Genomic DNA, 17,284 nt, shown 5'->3' on the forward strand with positions numbered 1-17,284 from the left:
GGGTCACTCTATTAAAAGGAGACAGCAGGACGGAAAGCTTTCTCAAAAGCACTATACTGTCACCACATTCAGACAGCATCAACTTTTTTTTTTTCTTAACAAAATCAATTTACAAAACATTGTGGCAAACATTCTTCACAATCGTTTTTGTAAGGAACAGGTGCAAATAGTGTATTTAAACAGATATCTATCTCTTATAAAAAATAACTCTAGAAATCATATAAAGTGCAGTCTGGAAATGACATACAATCATAAGATAGGAAAGAAAGGGAGAAAAAAAGAACATAATGCTAAGGCTTTCTTTGTAGATCATAGTTGTTAATCAAGTTGAACAATTAAAGCATGTGTGCTTTTCAGTCTCAATTATTAATATACTCAAAAAATGTGTCAGTCATCCATAGAAAACATGGTGGAGTACAACATACTATAGAAGGAATCGTTTCCTTAGCAATAATAGTTGGGTCTGAACATAACTGATCATTGATTAATAAGGTTTTAATTGAGTTCCTCTCCTGTCTCCTCTTTTCTAGGCAACAAAAATAAGCTGTACATTTTTCACCGTCCTCCATCCATTTGGCCCCAGATCTTGTATTCGCCCTTTCAGCTTTTTTGAAATATAGCTCATCAAGTTTAGTTTGCAAAATTAGTGAATTCTGTTTATCACTGTCAGAGAGTGATGTTTTCATACAGTGGGTGTTAATTTCTTGAATTAGATTCATCTCAGCCTGTCTGCGATTCCTATTAGAATATTTCCCAAAATGAATAGAAAATATACGAATTTTGAATTTAAGAAACTCCCATATAGATACATATAAGGTTAAGGAACAATCGGTCATCACTTCTGCAATTAAATGTTTTATCCTGTCACAATATTTATCATTGTTTGATAAACTGGAATTTAATTTCCAATAGCCTTTGTTTCTATGGTTGAAACCAGGTGGTGAAAAAATAATTTTCAGAACGGTGTGATCAGTAAGAGGTGCAGCAGACAGAGAGCAGTCAGAGACCAGCTGTAACATAGGAACAGAAATTAACCAGTGGTCTTCTCCCCATACTTAAACCGTAGCCTGCGCTCAAGTAGCCTTATCAAACTCATCCCACCCAAAGCCCGGACCTCCTTTGGTCGCACCTCCTTCCAGTTTTCCGCTGCAAATTACTGGAATCACCTTCAACAATCCCTAAAGCTGACCTCTCTCATTCCACTCACCACTTTCAAAAAACTAATACACCCCATAACTCAACATCACTGCACTTGCTTTTAAATTGCTCTTAAGTTGTTCACTGCTGTCATATTTTTGTATTGTATTGTTCTGTCTCTAGGTTTCTATGTATGTCCTCTCTGTTTCTTGTTTTGTCTTTTATTTATTGTCATGCCACCTGTGTTGCCTCCTCGCCAAGGTCGTTATTGCAAATGAGAATTGGTTCTCAATTAACTCACCTGGTTAAATAAAGGTTAAATAAAATAAAATAAATACTTGTTTTATTAGATTTTAGCGCTGCATTTGATACGATTGACCATCAAATCCTGTTACAGAGATTAGAGCGACTAGTTGACATTACAGGGACTGCTTTAGCTTGGTTTAAATCGTACCTGACAGATCGATCTCAGTTCATGTTAATGAAAAGTCCTCAGTGTACACCAGGGTTAGTCAGGGAGTTCCACAAGGATTAGTGCTAGGCCCATTTCTTTTCACCTTATATATGCTTCCTCTAGATAGCATCATGAGGAAACACTCAATTAATTTTCATTGTTATGCTGATGACACTCAGCTATATTTATCAGTGATTGTTATTGGCCCCAAACACCTCAGAGAGACTTTTTCTAATAATATAAGTACCTTAGACGGCATCAGTCTGGCATCGAGGACCTCTGCTAGGAATCCAGGAGTCCTATTTGATCAAGATGTATCCTTCAACTCCCAAATTCAGCAAATCTCAAGGTCAGCCTATTTTCACTTGCTCAATATTTCTAAAATTTGACACATCCTATCTCAGAGCGACGCAGAAAAACTAGTCCATGCATTTGTTACCTCCAGGTTAGATTACTGTAATTCCCTCTTATCAGGCTGCCCCAATGAGTCTCTAAAGACACTTCAGCTAGTTCAAAACGCTGCAGCTCGAGTATTGACTAAAACTAGGAAGAGGGAGCACATCTCTCCAGTGTTAGCTTCTCTACACTAGCTCCCCATAAAATCTAGAATAGAATTTAAAATCCTTCTTTTAACCTACAAATCCAGCACCCTTGGATCTTAAAGAGCTCATAGTGCCCTACTACCCCTCTAGAACTCTACGCTCCCAACATGTAGGCCTGCTAGTTGTACCTAAAATCTCTAAAAGTAGTATGGGAGGTAGAACCTTCAGTTATCAGGCCCCTCTCCTTTGGCATCATCTACCAGTCAGAGTCCGGGAGGCAGACACCCTCTCCACTTTTAAGAGTAGGCTTCAAACTTTCCTTTTTGATAAAGCTCATAGTTAGAACTGGCTCAGGCTTGGACCAGCTTTTGTTAGGCTGCTATAGGCCTAGACTGCCGGGGGAACTGGCACACTGACACACTGGGATCCTATCCCACCCCCTTCCCCCCAACCCCCCATTACTTACTTTAACTCTGCCTGTCCCACTGAAAGTTCCTAACCATAGACCTTTCTGGAGTCCCTGAGCTCCATTGTCTCCTAGGTCCCTCTGAGCTGCTGTAGGCATCCTCCAGCTGCGGACGTTCTGGACTCCAGCTGATAAGGACGTGCTGGACTCCAGCGGCAACAGCTTCTACTACTCGTCTCATCACTATCACCTCTCTCTCTTACTCCCCTATGTCCCTCTTTCCAGACCCAACTCGGTCTAGGCATGATGGCTGTCTAAAATGAGTCTGGTTCTGCCTGAGGTTTCTGCCTGTTAAAAGGAAGTTTTTCCTCACCACTGTAACTAGCTAAATACTGCGATTTGCAATGCTCATGATGGATTAAGGTGGGGTCAGACTGAGTCTTATCCTGTCTTGGTGTTGGGTCTCTGTTCATAATTTGACATAGAGTGGTCTAGACCTCCTATGTTTGTAAAAGCGTCTTGAGATAACGTTTGTTGTGATTTGGTGCTATACAAATAAAGCTTGATTGATTGATTGATTGATTGATTGATTGATTGATTGATTGATTGATTGATTGATTGATTGATTGATTGATTGATTGATTGATTGATTGATTGATTGAACCAATAGTCAATTCTGGATTTTATCACATCATTTGGTTTGAACCAGGAGTATTGCTTGATGTCAGGGTATTTAAAGCGCCATAGATCCAACAAGTTGTGGTTGCCAAAGAAGTTAGATAAGACAGGGTTGTGAGAACTACATTGACTCTTTGGAGGGTATCTATCCAGTGTACCACTAAACAGCAGAGAAATAAGGCCCTGAAAATTGAATTTATTGAACACAACTATGTTTCTGGTTTCCTGCTTATAACGGAGGCCAGATATGGACTAAACGCAATGTGGATAACATTGGAAATTTAGTTATGAGTATTTGAACAATGCTTACTATAACTATATACATATGTTCACTGATGGATCCAAAGAGCCAGAGAGTGGACATGTAGGAACTGGTGTGTTTAATGTTGTTATGTGCAAAAGAATCTCTGACCACTTCTCTGTGTTTACAGAAGAACTCACGGCTATTATATTAGGGATGCAATGGATAGAGGAGGTGATCAGAGGGGATTTATTGGTGGAATTGTATTTATTATTGTTGAGAATACAACGACTTTGTATTTCTGTGCAGTTTTGCTGGGTTCCTGCTCATATAGGTGTAGAGGGTAACAGAGAGAGAGCAGATGAGGTTGCTAAAAGAGCTTTGAAATTAAATGATGAAAATATCCTGAACGTTCCCTTTGGAAAAGGAGAGGCCAAGTCTCTGATCAGGAGGGCTGTAAGGGATGAGTGGCAGAAAAAGTGGGATGAGTAGAGAGGAGGTGATAATTGCCAGATTAAGATTGGGTCATACGGGATTGAAATCGACTCTGTACCTGATGACCAAATGTTTATCAGTGAAATGTGATGTATGTAATGTTGAGGAGAATGTGTAACATGTGGTTATGGAGTGTAAAAAAATATGGCACACACATGAGGAGATTATGTAGTAGAGTATTTGGGCTGGAGCTGAGTTGGAGTTTGAAGGGAATTCTGGGGAGGAGTGATGGAATGGGAGAATGCTATTGGGCTTTTTTATTTTATCTGAAAGAAACAGGTTTACATCTCGTGATATAATTTATTTAATTATTTATTTATTTATTTAATTAATTTTGATTATTTGTTGATCTTTTGTTTGTTATTTGTATATTTTTATGTTATTTATTATTATTAATATTATTATTATTATTTATTTATTTATTTTTTAATTATTATTATTATCATCATTATTATTTTCTATTGTCATTGGTATGAGTAGTTAGTTATTTGTTACTATATTATACATAAATTACTTAGTTGCTTAATTTAAGTTTATTGTTTGGTTATTTGTTTTCATGTTTGCATGATGTAGAATGTTATCTTAAGTACAACACCCTGAAGATACACCCTCCGGTGCAGTAGGTGGCGGTATGCACCTTTTTTAACTTTGTTACGAAGAATAAAAAGAAGAAGACGCAGAAGAAGACGAAGAAGAAGACATAATAATAGTTTGGAAGTTCAGAAGTTTGTCAACGGAGAAACGATACTTCTCAAATAGCACAGCATGAGCGAAATAAAAGAAGTCAGTTTCGATCCAAAAGGTATGGAGACTCGTACATTTATGAACCATCAGACTGAACTTTTACCTGTTCTATTCGTCAATTCATTCCTCAGGCTATGTCAGGTGATGCAGACTTTGCTGTTTACTCCAATGCAGAGCGAAGTTTGCTAGCTTTATCTTACGTCTCAAACATAGACTGTATAAAGGTCTCAAACTTATATTAGTAATTTAACAAAAGGTACTGTGTGTTTCATGCGACGGAAGAGATTCCGTGAATAAAATCGTAATATTGCGAAAATAAAGGTATAAGATAAAGAAAGTCGTACATTTACAACAATAAAGTAGTTAATTTTACCGCAACGAACGTGGGAATTTTAAGAGAAAGAATTCATAATTGACTATGACTAATTTACATGTGAATAACATGTATTGGGATGTCACAAGGAAAGCCAGCCACCTGCACCAAAATGAGGAACGAGGATCATACAAACAGCTGTTGCATAAGAGTGCACAGGCAGCATATTTGCTTAGCCTTCTCCATTACATTCTTAGCGTCTTGCACAATCGATTCAGATTCTTGATTTTTCTGGCAATGTTTTGCCAATGGGTTTAAAGATTTGGTGTTGAATTACTAATGAAACCTTTACGACATCTACTTTCCATCAGGTGGTCAGCAGGTGGCAGCATAAGAGTACAATTATGAAGACAAATAATATTAGTATTTGGTCGTGCTACTTTAAAACAGTAATGGTACATAGTATTCGGTCGTGCTAGTTTAAAACAGTAATAGTACATTTTGTATTCAATCGGAAGAGATCCTACGTCCATTATAGAGAATTGGTTCTCAATTGACTTACCTGGTAAAATAAAGGTAGAATAAAATAAAAAATAAGATTTTCTTTTTACAAGTAAAAAGAGGTTAGGGAGAATTCCCTTATAATAACAGTGTTTCTATACAGGATATAACCGTTGCAGCCCACCCTGAGAGGTCTGAACTGGTCATTTAAAAGAGGGAACCAATCTTTTAAGAAAATGGTGAAAGTAAATGAGTACAATTAAGCTGTGTTTCCACAAAGCTGTCTGATTAAGTTTAGTACAATATAGCATTTGCGTTTCCACTCTCAAATGTTTTGAAAGGTACCAAAATTACCAATCGGTACCATCCTACGTTTTGGCACCCTTCTGTTGGGGTACCTAGTAGATTTATATGACACGCTGACTTGCATACTGAGAGCATAGTGTTCTTTAGAGGTAATATGACACTATGAGCTCTTTAAGATATTATTTTTGCCTGATAATGAAGAGCTTTATAGGTCAGAAGAATAATGTAAAATTCTATTCTATCAATTGTTATGGAGAGCCAGTGTAGAGAAGCTAATACGGGAGAGATACAGTATGTTCTCTTTTCCTAGTTCTAGTTGGTACTCTGGCTGCAGCGTTTTGATCAATTATGCTTATCTGATCACAAAAAAGGCACATTTACAAAATTGTATCATTGTGCAAGCCAAAAAATAATTTGGATCTTGTTTGGCAACTGTCATGTTGTTTCATACAATTCCAGCCAAAGCTTCCTACAACAATGGACATCTATTAACTTAATTTGATCATAAAAGTGTTTGTTTAAAACGGAACACCCAACCCTTAATTACCTGTTCAATGTTTTCAATTATTATTCAATGTTTCATCAGTTCCTTGTTTCCCTTCTCCTCAACTCCTTTAGAGCACCAGCACCTGCGCTACAACCCCCTGCGACATACCTGGGTCCTTGTGTCTGCTCACCGCATGAAAAGACCCTGGGCAGGCCAGATTGAGAAATCTTCTGAGAAACACATACTCAGATACGACTCTAACAACCCCCTCTGCCCCACGAATACACGAGCAAGTGGGGAGGTAAGAACAGATAGATACATTCTCTTCAGTTGCACAGACACAGTAGATCTACATTACACCACAAATTACAGCTTGCTTGTTCATAGTTGGACAACAGTAACTGGTTATCATAACAGTATCATTATAACTGTTTTGTTGTTCAACACACTCTCTAAAAAAAATCCCTGGCTTGTGCAGCAAGAGGTCAGCAAACACTAAATAAAACCTGTTTTGAAACCATAGAACATAGTCCTGAGCAGTCAAAGGGTTTTTCTGCCAGTCACTGTCGCTATATTTGCAAATCTTTACCCATAATAAAATATTTACCTTCAATCACTGGGCTGCAATTTAAGCAAAAACATGTGAGACAAACAACTTTATATTGTAATTTAAGTACTGTAGTACTGCAGAGATGTTCTGGCCCACAAATCTTATTCTCCAGCTTAATGAAAACTAGTTTGTTATATATATAGGCCTGTTGTAAATCACTAAAAATAGACGTTAGTATTGTTTTCCCCTAATTTTTATGTTTCTGTGTCCATCGGTTTTTCCTTCAGGTAAATCCAGACTATGACAGCACTTTTATATTTGAAAATGACTTCCCTGCTCTTCAGCCAGATGCTCCAGATCCTGGTAAGTTCCAGTGCACTAAAAATACCCACTATAATACAGTAGGTCATTGTGTAACATAACAGAGAATATTAAAACCATTGGTTGAGTACTGATATATTTTTTCAAGTGCTTGGATTATTTATTTTTTTGCCTATTCTTTTGTCTTTTTGTTTTGCTAGTAGTGAAATGCAAAGTATTAATTACTGTATCTACATCTTTTAGCATGCCTTACTTTCCACAGGATTCTGTCACACTTAACTATTTGATCATTGCATGCCAGTGCAAAATGATTGATGTATTTTTCCCTTAATTTACAAAGCAATTAACATTTTATAAGCAAAACTTATTTTCAGTTTTATACAATTTACATTTGCAATATTAAATTTCTTTTTTTAATAGATTTTGATCAGGATCCATTGTTCCAGTGTAAACCAGCCAGGGGTGTCTGGTAAGCACAAAGCTTCATGTCACATGGTATTGGAATGAACAGTGTTTGAGGCAAACTGCAAACATTGCTATAGTTAGATCCAAAGCGGATTTAATACTCACTCATTATGATTAAATGTATTAGTTATAAGTTGCAAGTTTACATTTAAGACACATGAGGTACTAAACATATTGGGAAAAGATGCATTAGATTATGTTACAGTATTTCTCAATTGCTAAAACACTAAACCCTATTGTCTGAACCAAATTCCTTAGCAGCCTGAACCCATGTATTGAATCAGTCACTCTTTTGGCAAAACCAGAAGCACTTTCCACCTGTTAAACACAACTTCAAACACATTCTCACTCACTAAAACACTGTTTGCACTGTGATGCACTTGTGTTGAATAATTGTAAGCACAGGAAGCAAAAGTGAAACACATTTGAAGCACAGGAGTCACAGCTTAAACACAACGACTCAGAACTGATCACACTTTTGGCTCATGATGTGAGGAAACCAGTATAAGCCAGTTCAGAGAGCACTGGTTGTTGAAGGCTGTACAATGGATATAAATAATCTGAGAGGCAGAGGAAGAGTGCGTGTCAGAGGTGGTCGAGGAGGAAGAGGAGGGAGCAAAATCGAGAAAGACAAAGAACAGTAACTTCTGATGAAATCCAAGCTACTGTGATAGACGTTGTTCTTCTCATTTATATTTGTTTTTACTTTATATTTATTGTATACAGGTGCTAAATTCAAAGAGTTTTTCTTTTTTTGCAAAATTAATTTAGCCTACTGTGAACAATGAACATTATTTCTACAGCTTCATCTCCTGAGCATTGTGTTTTCAATTATTTTATGTAGTGTGTAATGACTGCTCAGTATTGTTTTTAATTTTGATTGACTCAGGGTATGATCTGACAAAATTGTTTGGCTTTGTGAGAAGAGTCAGAGGTTTGGTGAGTGTAGTTTGAAAATTGGGTTTTGTGCTTATAGTGTTGAGAAAAGCATGGTGGATGTCAAGAAATGTATTTTAGCAATTGAGAAATACTGTAACAACACATCATGGAAAGAAATAAGTGTCATTCTAGCAAAAATGTAAAGAAATCATCTGCATACAGTTAAACAATAACATTGAAAATTGATTTCAGAGTGGCCGGATAACCTCAAACCACATCACAATGGGTCCTATCTTTTATCGGAATAACAGCAGGATTAAACAAAATAAATTACTTTGTTCTGTAAAACTTATTGATTACATGATTATTATTTTTCTAACAATAAGACATTAACTGAACACATGAAATTTTACGCACACAGTTTCACACTTCTAAAAAGTTGATGTCCTCAAAACGATCATACAAACATATTCTTCCAATCCATGAGTATACTAAGGAACAACAGTAGGGGGAGCTGTTGGTCTGTGGATGAAAATGTATTAAATGAGTCAAACTGGGATCCCGGCTTGTGAGCCACCTAGAGACATGGAACAAAGATCATTACAATGCTCTTTCAACAGATAGGCAGTAAATTGCATTTTTAAGTATATCAAACATTGAGCTTCACCTGTTACACATCTTTGTAAAGTTGTTGCACATGTCAGTGGAGCATAATGGGAATGGTATTTGAGGAGAGAGTTTTATGGCCTGAGTTTGGTCCCAAGTGGTTGTTTTTCCAGAGAGTCATGAATTTAAAGAATGACACCTCAGCTCATCACAGAGAGACCATGGTGTAGTTAGGAGGGTGGGATGGTGTCCTCACTAGACTAAGTTACTTTGTAAAAGTATGGTTTATTATATGTCCTACTTTTAAACATCTGTTTCTGCCATCTCTTCTTTCTTTCACTCTTTTTCAGTAAGGTCATGTGTTTCCATCCATGGTCTGACATTACCCTTCCTCTCATGAAAACGCATGAGGTTGTCAAGGTGATTGACAAGTGGGCTCAGCTTGTAGAAGAGCTAGGCAGCTTGTACCCTTGGGTTCAGGTATTGGTTGCATACACACATTTATCTCTCTTCACACTCACACATTATTGATACTAGTTAGATACATGTGAAAAAATTGCCTGCTCACCCTGTTTCACTTTCAGTGCTAATGTTTGAATTTGATAAACCTTTAATGATGCTATTTCAAACATGAGATTCTGCTAAGAGTGAATTGATATTAATTAACTTCTAGGATTTGTAGTGTAATTATTCACATCACAGAATAATTACACTACAAAACACCAGTAAAGACCAAACCCTTGACCGCAGGGATTCATCACAGGATTCAACTAACAGAATGTGATGTGAATAATAATTACTCTGTTCTTGATGATAGCCTCAAAATGTATCCTCATATTAATTGATTTTAGCTAGGGATGTTAACAATTAATCGAATATTGATTAATTGATTGTTACGAACTTACTTGAACATGTTTTTTATTTGTTAATTTTCTATCACATGGAACAAAATTTCCAAAGATCGATCCCGGAGATTACTTAAAACAGACATCCTTAATTTTAGCACATTATTCAGTTCTTCTAATAGGCTATAATGTGCACTGCAACAAGTTTGACTGAAATCTAAATATCAACTGACCCACTAGTCTTAAAGGTAAAACACTCAGAAAACAGTTGACCTTAAGCACAATTTATTTTACAGCTAAACACAGGGTTTATTCTCCTATATCCCTCTTTCCAGACCCAACTCGGTCGAGGCAGATGGCTGTCTAACATGAGTCTGGTTCTGGTCGAGGTTTCTGCCTGTTAAAGGAAGTTTTTCCTCACCACTGTAACTAGCTAAATATTGCGATGTGCAATGCTCATGGTGGATTAAGGTGGGGTAATCTTGAAGTTGGGTCACTGTTCATAATTTGACATAGAGTGGTCTAGAGCTGCTCTGTTTGTAAAAGCGTCTAGAGATAACGTTTGTTGTGATTTGGCACTATACAAATAAAGATTGATTGATTGAGGGTTGAAGAGTCTGTGGGTAAACAATGGCATATTGGTTTTCTGTATGTGGCTCATGTTACTAGAACTAGCACCACCAGCCTTCAGTCCTCCTTGCAGGTTGACATCCACATGCCTATGCTAGTAATGTGTTGCTCCTTTACCAGACTCAAGCTACATACAGCTCTATTTCAAAATGCCTAACAAACCGCTCTGTGCTACGAAAGGTTATCTGTCACCTGGGCTCATTTACATAGGGCCATTGAGCATTATAGCATTATGGCAGCAGCAATTTTTAACTGGAACTACAGCCCCTTGTGGCTGGTAGCTGCTACATCATATACACAACAAATTACCAGAATTTAGGGCCTACAATAATAAAAATGTGAGTATTTTATTTAACCAACCAGTGCTTCTGGTGCCAACTAAGAAGTGAAATGGCACAACGCATCCACAAATTTGACCAATCACCCTTTTTCCTAGGGTCTTTCAGGTGCTTTTCAAGGGACCAAGTAAGATATTGGCCTGTCTCCTCTTACAGTGGTCAAGAAACTTAAAGTAAAATCTCAAGAATAAAATTTAATTAAAAAAAAAGAAATCATTATTGATCACTGATAACTGTTGTTGTCACTCTTGTATTGGTAATTTATGTTTGTACATGACTTATTTTCTGCAATAAATGCATTTCAAGATAAATAGATGAGATGGATGGAAACAACTGTGATGCAGGCATCTTTTCAGGTTTCTTAGTATTCACTATAATATACTAGTGCCAGGCACAACTTAATTTATCCTAAATAAGTTATTTTATTGGTCCTCTATGCCAATCCTTTTTTAGGCACATGCGTCAGCTAGGATTTGCTCCATCAAAGACTCCCTGAAGGAATACCGAAATATCATAGGCGGATGACTAGGACAACCTAGTGCTGAGACCCCAATCCAGAGGGCTCTTCTCTTTTTTTCTTATATTTGTAATTTTTTATATCGATTTTTGTTGTTTATGTTGGTTCTGTTTATCTGCTTGCTAGTAAGTAAGATTAATTAAACTCTGGATTTACTGTCACTCTTTTTGTCTGTTTTCAGATCTTTGAGAACAAAGGAGCTATGATGGGTTGTTCAAATCCACATCCTCACTGTCAGGTAGTCAATGCACACCTTCATACACAAGAGAAAATACACTAACTCTTCCAAAACTGACCAGGAAGGCTAAGATAGCTATTAACAATCTGGGGTTTTGGGGGGCTAAGCTATGGACAAGACCATGGCTTCTAGGTAATGTGAAGACTTATAATATAGTGGAAAGAATTACTACTGAAGTGCTAAAGGGTGTGGAAGCCTCTTTAAACAAAAAAAATGACCAGGGCCTCATGTACAAAGACTTGCATGGATTTCCTACTGAAATATGGCGTACACTCAAATCCAAGCACATTTCCTTTGTACATCCCAATCAACGTTGAATTGAGCACACATGTTGGAGTACCCAAACCCTCCCTGTCCACGCCCCCTTTTAAATACGCAAATCATATTTAAATGAGCCCTGCACCCGAGATTCCCCTCTCTGCACAATCAGGAAATTAAAAAATAATTACTAAGACAGGGGAAAAAAAGAATTTCACGGAAAGTGAATTGGAAGCGCTACTGGCTGAGGTGGAGGCATGCAAATATGCGCTCTTTGGCATGCTGTCCTCCTGCAAGAAGAACAAACGCAAGAAGAGTGAGTGGGAGAGTGTGTATGAGGCTGTCAATGCTGTGGGGTCAGAGAAACGCACACAAGCAGAAGTGAAAAAAAAGTGGTCGCCTGGGTTCAATTGAAAGCAGACAAAGTAAACTGGATTTACAGTTTCCATTCGTTAATTGTATACACTACTTACATCGATCACAAACTATTGTTGCAAATTAGTCCAGAAAGGGTGAGGCTGATTAAGACATTTCACAATTTATGCATTGGGTTATTAACATGAGTACTGTGCACACAGAGACAATCAGGGACTTGTTAGAAAGATCTTAAGCTGAAGTTTAACCAGCAAAAAACAGCAAGTCACTAACTTTACCCCCTGACTAGTAATGATGCTGTGAAGACGGGGTAGAATTTGAGGGCGCACATGCTCAATGGGCATCACAGGGATTATATCAGGACAATTACAGAATAAATTAACTCACCAAGAAGCCACCCATTGTGCACAGGGACAGCTTGTAGTCTGTTCCCAACCGTGCTGTTACTCAGAATGTATGAATCGTGCGTTGAACCAGGCCACCTCTCCACAATGTTGGTTAATTGCATTTGCGCATCACATATGATCTGTACATTGATTGAATGAAAATGTTTCCTGTTGACATATACCAATTCATCATGTGATGGTGCTTTTATAGCAATGTGTGTGCAGTCGATAGCTCCGATTACATTAGGAAAACCGGCTCAAATTGCGCTCTATTGTTGACCTGTTCAGCTGCATTGTATGGGAATTTGATATACCTGGCTGACATGCGCATAATTCCGTCCCACACGGCTGGCATGGCTTGGCTCCGGGTCGACTGGCACAGTCTCGATCGGTCGGCCAGCTCCCTCTAGAATGCCCCGTGCTAGGAACCCCGGTGTGGTCAGCACCTGCATGGGCACAGGCAGCGCATGGCTCCTTGCTGTGTTGCGCTCCAAGGCTTGCCGTAGCTCTGCGCACAGTTCCAGGAGGAGTGCTCTCGGGAACCTAAAGCAGCTGATGAGCCAGTTGTCATCATGTGCCAGTAAATCCTCTCTGTCTCTAAACAAACGCTCGCTTCGTATTGCACTATTTACAATGTCTTCTAATACTGCTAAAGCAGCCATTGTATTTAACGGTATTTTTTGCACCACTTTGTGCATGTGTTTATATCCACTCATGTAATTGCAGACAATTGTTCATCAGTAATTCAGTGTTAATTGTTTCCCAGCATCACCTCTAAAGGCTGATTTATACTTCTGCGTCGCCCCTATGCAGCAGGGGCTGATGCGGACATGAGCCCCACATACTTGTGCGTCGATGTGTCCGTGTCGCGCAGCAATTCTCCTCCGAAACGCTTGAGGGCAGTGTGGTCTCTCTGATACCTGGTCGCCTGCTTCCGGTCCTGCTACGATCTCTGTTTACTTTTCCACATCGATTCAGAGCGTGTTCTGTTAATCTACAGCTGATACATGTTGCTGTTTATCATACAGACATGATTACATGAAGAATAGAGAGGAGGAGATGAAATACACGGTCGATGTGTGGCCGATGTCCGGGATCCCGGAAGTGCTGTGAATGCGGGAAAGACAAAGCCGTCGAGCGGACCAATCACAGAGCTTGCGGTCCGCGTCGGCTCTACGCGTAGTTACATTTTGGAGGAGGTGCACGTCAGCTACGTGCGTAGGCCTCTGCGTTGGTACGGGAGCTACGCGTACCTCCGGCGTAGGCTACGCCATCGATTCGACGCAGAAGTATAAATCAGCCTCAAGTGTTGCCAAAGGATCAACAGCTGTAGAAAAGTGCATACGCCAGCCATGAAGTTGGCGTGAGGCACCGCACATTTCCACGGTCATTTCACTCTTGATACATCTGAACTTTGCCGTGAAAACGAGCGTATGGCACGTTTTTGTGCATACGCACCCTTTGTACATGAGGCCCAGTGTCATCACACTCAACACACAGATTATTAAAGTAAAATTTCAGACTCTGAGGGACGCGGTAGCCAGCCACATTGCTAAGCTCCTTGAAGTTTAGAGTTAGTTGGAAGCAGCACTGGATGAAAACAGGGGATGGTGGTGTAATGTATGCATCAGTGGACTACCCGAAGGGCAGCAACCCCTTATCCTTCATCAGGATATGGTTGCCAGAGCTGCAAGTTAGCTTTAAAGGAGGATCAGTCAAGTTAGACCACTGCCCATGGGCTCTCACCCTTCATCCTTTGGAGGGACCTTGCGCTGTTATTATAAGGTTTCTCATCTTCCAGGATAAGGTCTGAATCACGCAGGAAGCGAGGAAAATGCAAGCACTGGAGTACAAAGGTGCCCCGATCATAATATTTGAGGATTTCTCAGCTGGTATGGTGAGGATTTGTTTTTTGCCATGCTGTACCCACCTGTCCTTAGAATTAAACTCCATGGGCAGGAGAGGCTCTTTAAACATCCTGAGGATGCTACGTCAGTCCTGTAAGGGATTTCACAGGGTTGCCTTCCTGAGCCCCTGCTGACTATAGTATTGGAGATATTGTTTTAGATCATGCTCCCACTTATTAAAGTTTAGGTAATCTGAATTTGGCCTATATGTCCAGAACAGACTATGGACATATAGGCCTTTCCTGAATCATGATCCTAATTTTGAAAAAACTTCTGAAAGAACAGCTGGATCACTTTTTTCCAAAGAAGTCCAGAAGAGACACCAGGGCCTGGTGTCTGCTATGCCATAAAGCAAAAGCTTCTATACGTGGTCTAATATCATATGCAGCCAATTCTTTTATTTGAGATGTTGCAAGCTTCATTTGAAGCTGGAACCCTTCTTCCATCTTTAATGGGGGTAAATATTTCCTTTGTTATCAAAAAAGTTAAACCAGCAGAAGAGGTTCCGGCCTCACGTTTGAAAAAGGTTCTCCTATATTCAGCGTTGATGAGACTTTGAAGTTGTGTATCTCGAAGCGGAGAAGTCCTTCGACTGGCTAGAATTATAAAGAATGCATATTAATTTGATGAAGTCCACCCCAAATCCAAATTTAAGAAATGTGGATTTTTATCCATGTTTCTTAAAGGGGACATATCCCGCTTTTTTCATCAATATATATTGGTCTAAGAGGTCCCCAAAACATGTCTTTAAAGTTTATGCTCAAAAAAACACTTTGAAATCAGATTTTGGCATGCCTGAAAAATCCCTCTTCTTCATTCCTCATCAGAACACTCTGTTTTCTCTCTGACCACGCCCCCTCCGGAAGTGGATGTGCCTCGGCTCTCCAGCACGTTGATCTAATGTTTACATGTTGGCTGAATATACACGGCTGCTCAGAGATCACGTTACTTCAACCCTCTGAATCTGATCCTGATGGAGAGGCGCCTGTAGCAGGACCTTTCTGAACGATTGGTCATAGATTTAGTGTTTCTTGTTGTTTTATTTATCAGTATATTGACGTGTGTCTTGGTACACAGCTACGAACATGTAGCTATGTGGCTATGCTAACTAGCGCTAGCACTTATCCATAATAAATAAAAATCATCCACTAGATCTTCAAATCTGCAGACGTGGGGAGTAAAACCGACCTCTGCCAGAAAGGCAGCAGGACCTTTTATGAAGGATTGGTCACAGATTTAGTGTTTCTTGTTGTTTTATTTGTCAGTATGTCGACGTGTGTCTTGGTACACAGCTACAGCTACAGCTACAGCTACAGCTACAGCTACGAACATGTATGTGGCTATGCTAATTAGCGCTAGCACTTATCCATGACAAATAAAAATCATCCACTATATCTTCAAATCTGCAGACGTGGGGAGTAAAACCGACCTTTGTGTTTATTAAGACAGCCTACAACTAGCATGCCTCCCTCCTAAGCTCCTTGTTAGCACACATTTGTGCAGGTAATGAAAAACAGAGGAGGGATTCAGTATTATTTTATACAGTCTATGGGCTGAACAAGCTCCGAGCTCTGACTCCGTGACAGACCGGATATTGTTGTTACGTAACAAAAACACGGAAGTCTGAAACGGCTCGTTTCACACACATTTACAGAAAGGTGGAGAAATCAAAACAGGGGCAGAATGGATTTTTTTCATTCTCGGGGGGTTTGTAGACATGCCAGGGACACATATTTCAGGTAAAGAACCATTAAAAAGTCAATTTTGCATGATATGTCACCTTTAAAAGGGCTGCCTATTGACCCCAGAAGTAAACAGTTGAATCTGTTTTAGACTTGTCCTATGGATTTTTTGGAGATTTTTAGAGCGTCAAAACTACAGCTTCGTTCAGTGGAACCCACATTGTCAGTCAAAAAACTTGCTCTGCACGGATAAATAGATTTTTGAACGGCCTAACTTGGATCATAATGGAAAAAGACTTTACACATGCTTCAAGGAAGGGGGAGACAAAACTGTAAGTTTTTATTTGAGCTGCAGCATTCTGCAAATTGAAACTGACCTACGAAAACTGCATAGCTGTTAGCATGTTTGTCCATCAAGGATGTCGTTCAGACTAATGATGAAGTGGAACGTATGGATGTGAAAGGATCATGCTACAGTGCCCTTGCTAAATAAGCGCAGAAAAATACAGCAGCCATGGATGAAAAAGACAGTGAAAAACGAAAAGTAAAATGACAGAAGGCTATCGAGGATCACAAAAACAGACAAGTGAATGCACGCAGGTACAAGCTAACTCAGTTAACTAGCATTGAGAGGCAAATCGAGCAGTTAAGTAAGGATGATGTTAAAGCTGACATATTATGCAGAATCGACTTTTTAATGGTTCTCTACCTGAAATATGTGTCCCTGGCATGTCTACAAACCAACCGAAAATGGAAAAAATCCATTCTGCCCCTGTTTTGATTTCTCTACCTTTCTGTAAATGTGTGCTGAAACGAGCCGTTTCAGACTTCCGTGTTTTCGTTGCAGGTCACAACGCCATCCGACCTGTAACGGAAGTCAGATCTCGGAGCTTGTTCAGCCCATAGACTGTATAAAAAACAACTGAACTCCGCCTCCGTTTCATTACCTGCACACATGTGTGCTAACAAGGTGCTTAGGATAG

At 39.2% G+C, this 17,284-nt stretch overlaps 1 protein-coding gene across 1 annotated transcript in view; it reads left to right on the plus strand.

Annotated features, from left to right (window-relative positions):
• The first annotated feature begins 4,604 nt into the window (after positions 1 to 4,604).
• galt (galactose-1-phosphate uridylyltransferase) overlaps positions 4,605 to 17,284 on the plus strand; it is a 29,191-nt gene continuing 16,511 nt past the window's right edge. Inside the window, exons 1-6 of the mRNA XM_034710392.1 lie at positions 4,605 to 4,755; positions 6,436 to 6,605; positions 7,142 to 7,217; positions 7,596 to 7,644; positions 9,476 to 9,605; positions 11,637 to 11,693. Of these exons, the coding sequence (XP_034566283.1) occupies positions 4,719 to 4,755; positions 6,436 to 6,605; positions 7,142 to 7,217; positions 7,596 to 7,644; positions 9,476 to 9,605; positions 11,637 to 11,693 (519 nt within the window). The 5' untranslated portion in view covers positions 4,605 to 4,718. The remainder of the gene's footprint in view (positions 4,756 to 6,435; positions 6,606 to 7,141; positions 7,218 to 7,595; positions 7,645 to 9,475; positions 9,606 to 11,636; positions 11,694 to 17,284) is intronic.

The sequence above is a fragment of the Notolabrus celidotus genome, chromosome 19 (assembly GCF_009762535.1).
Source record: "Notolabrus celidotus isolate fNotCel1 chromosome 19, fNotCel1.pri, whole genome shotgun sequence".
Classification (NCBI taxonomy): Eukaryota; Metazoa; Chordata; class Actinopteri; order Labriformes; family Labridae; genus Notolabrus; species Notolabrus celidotus.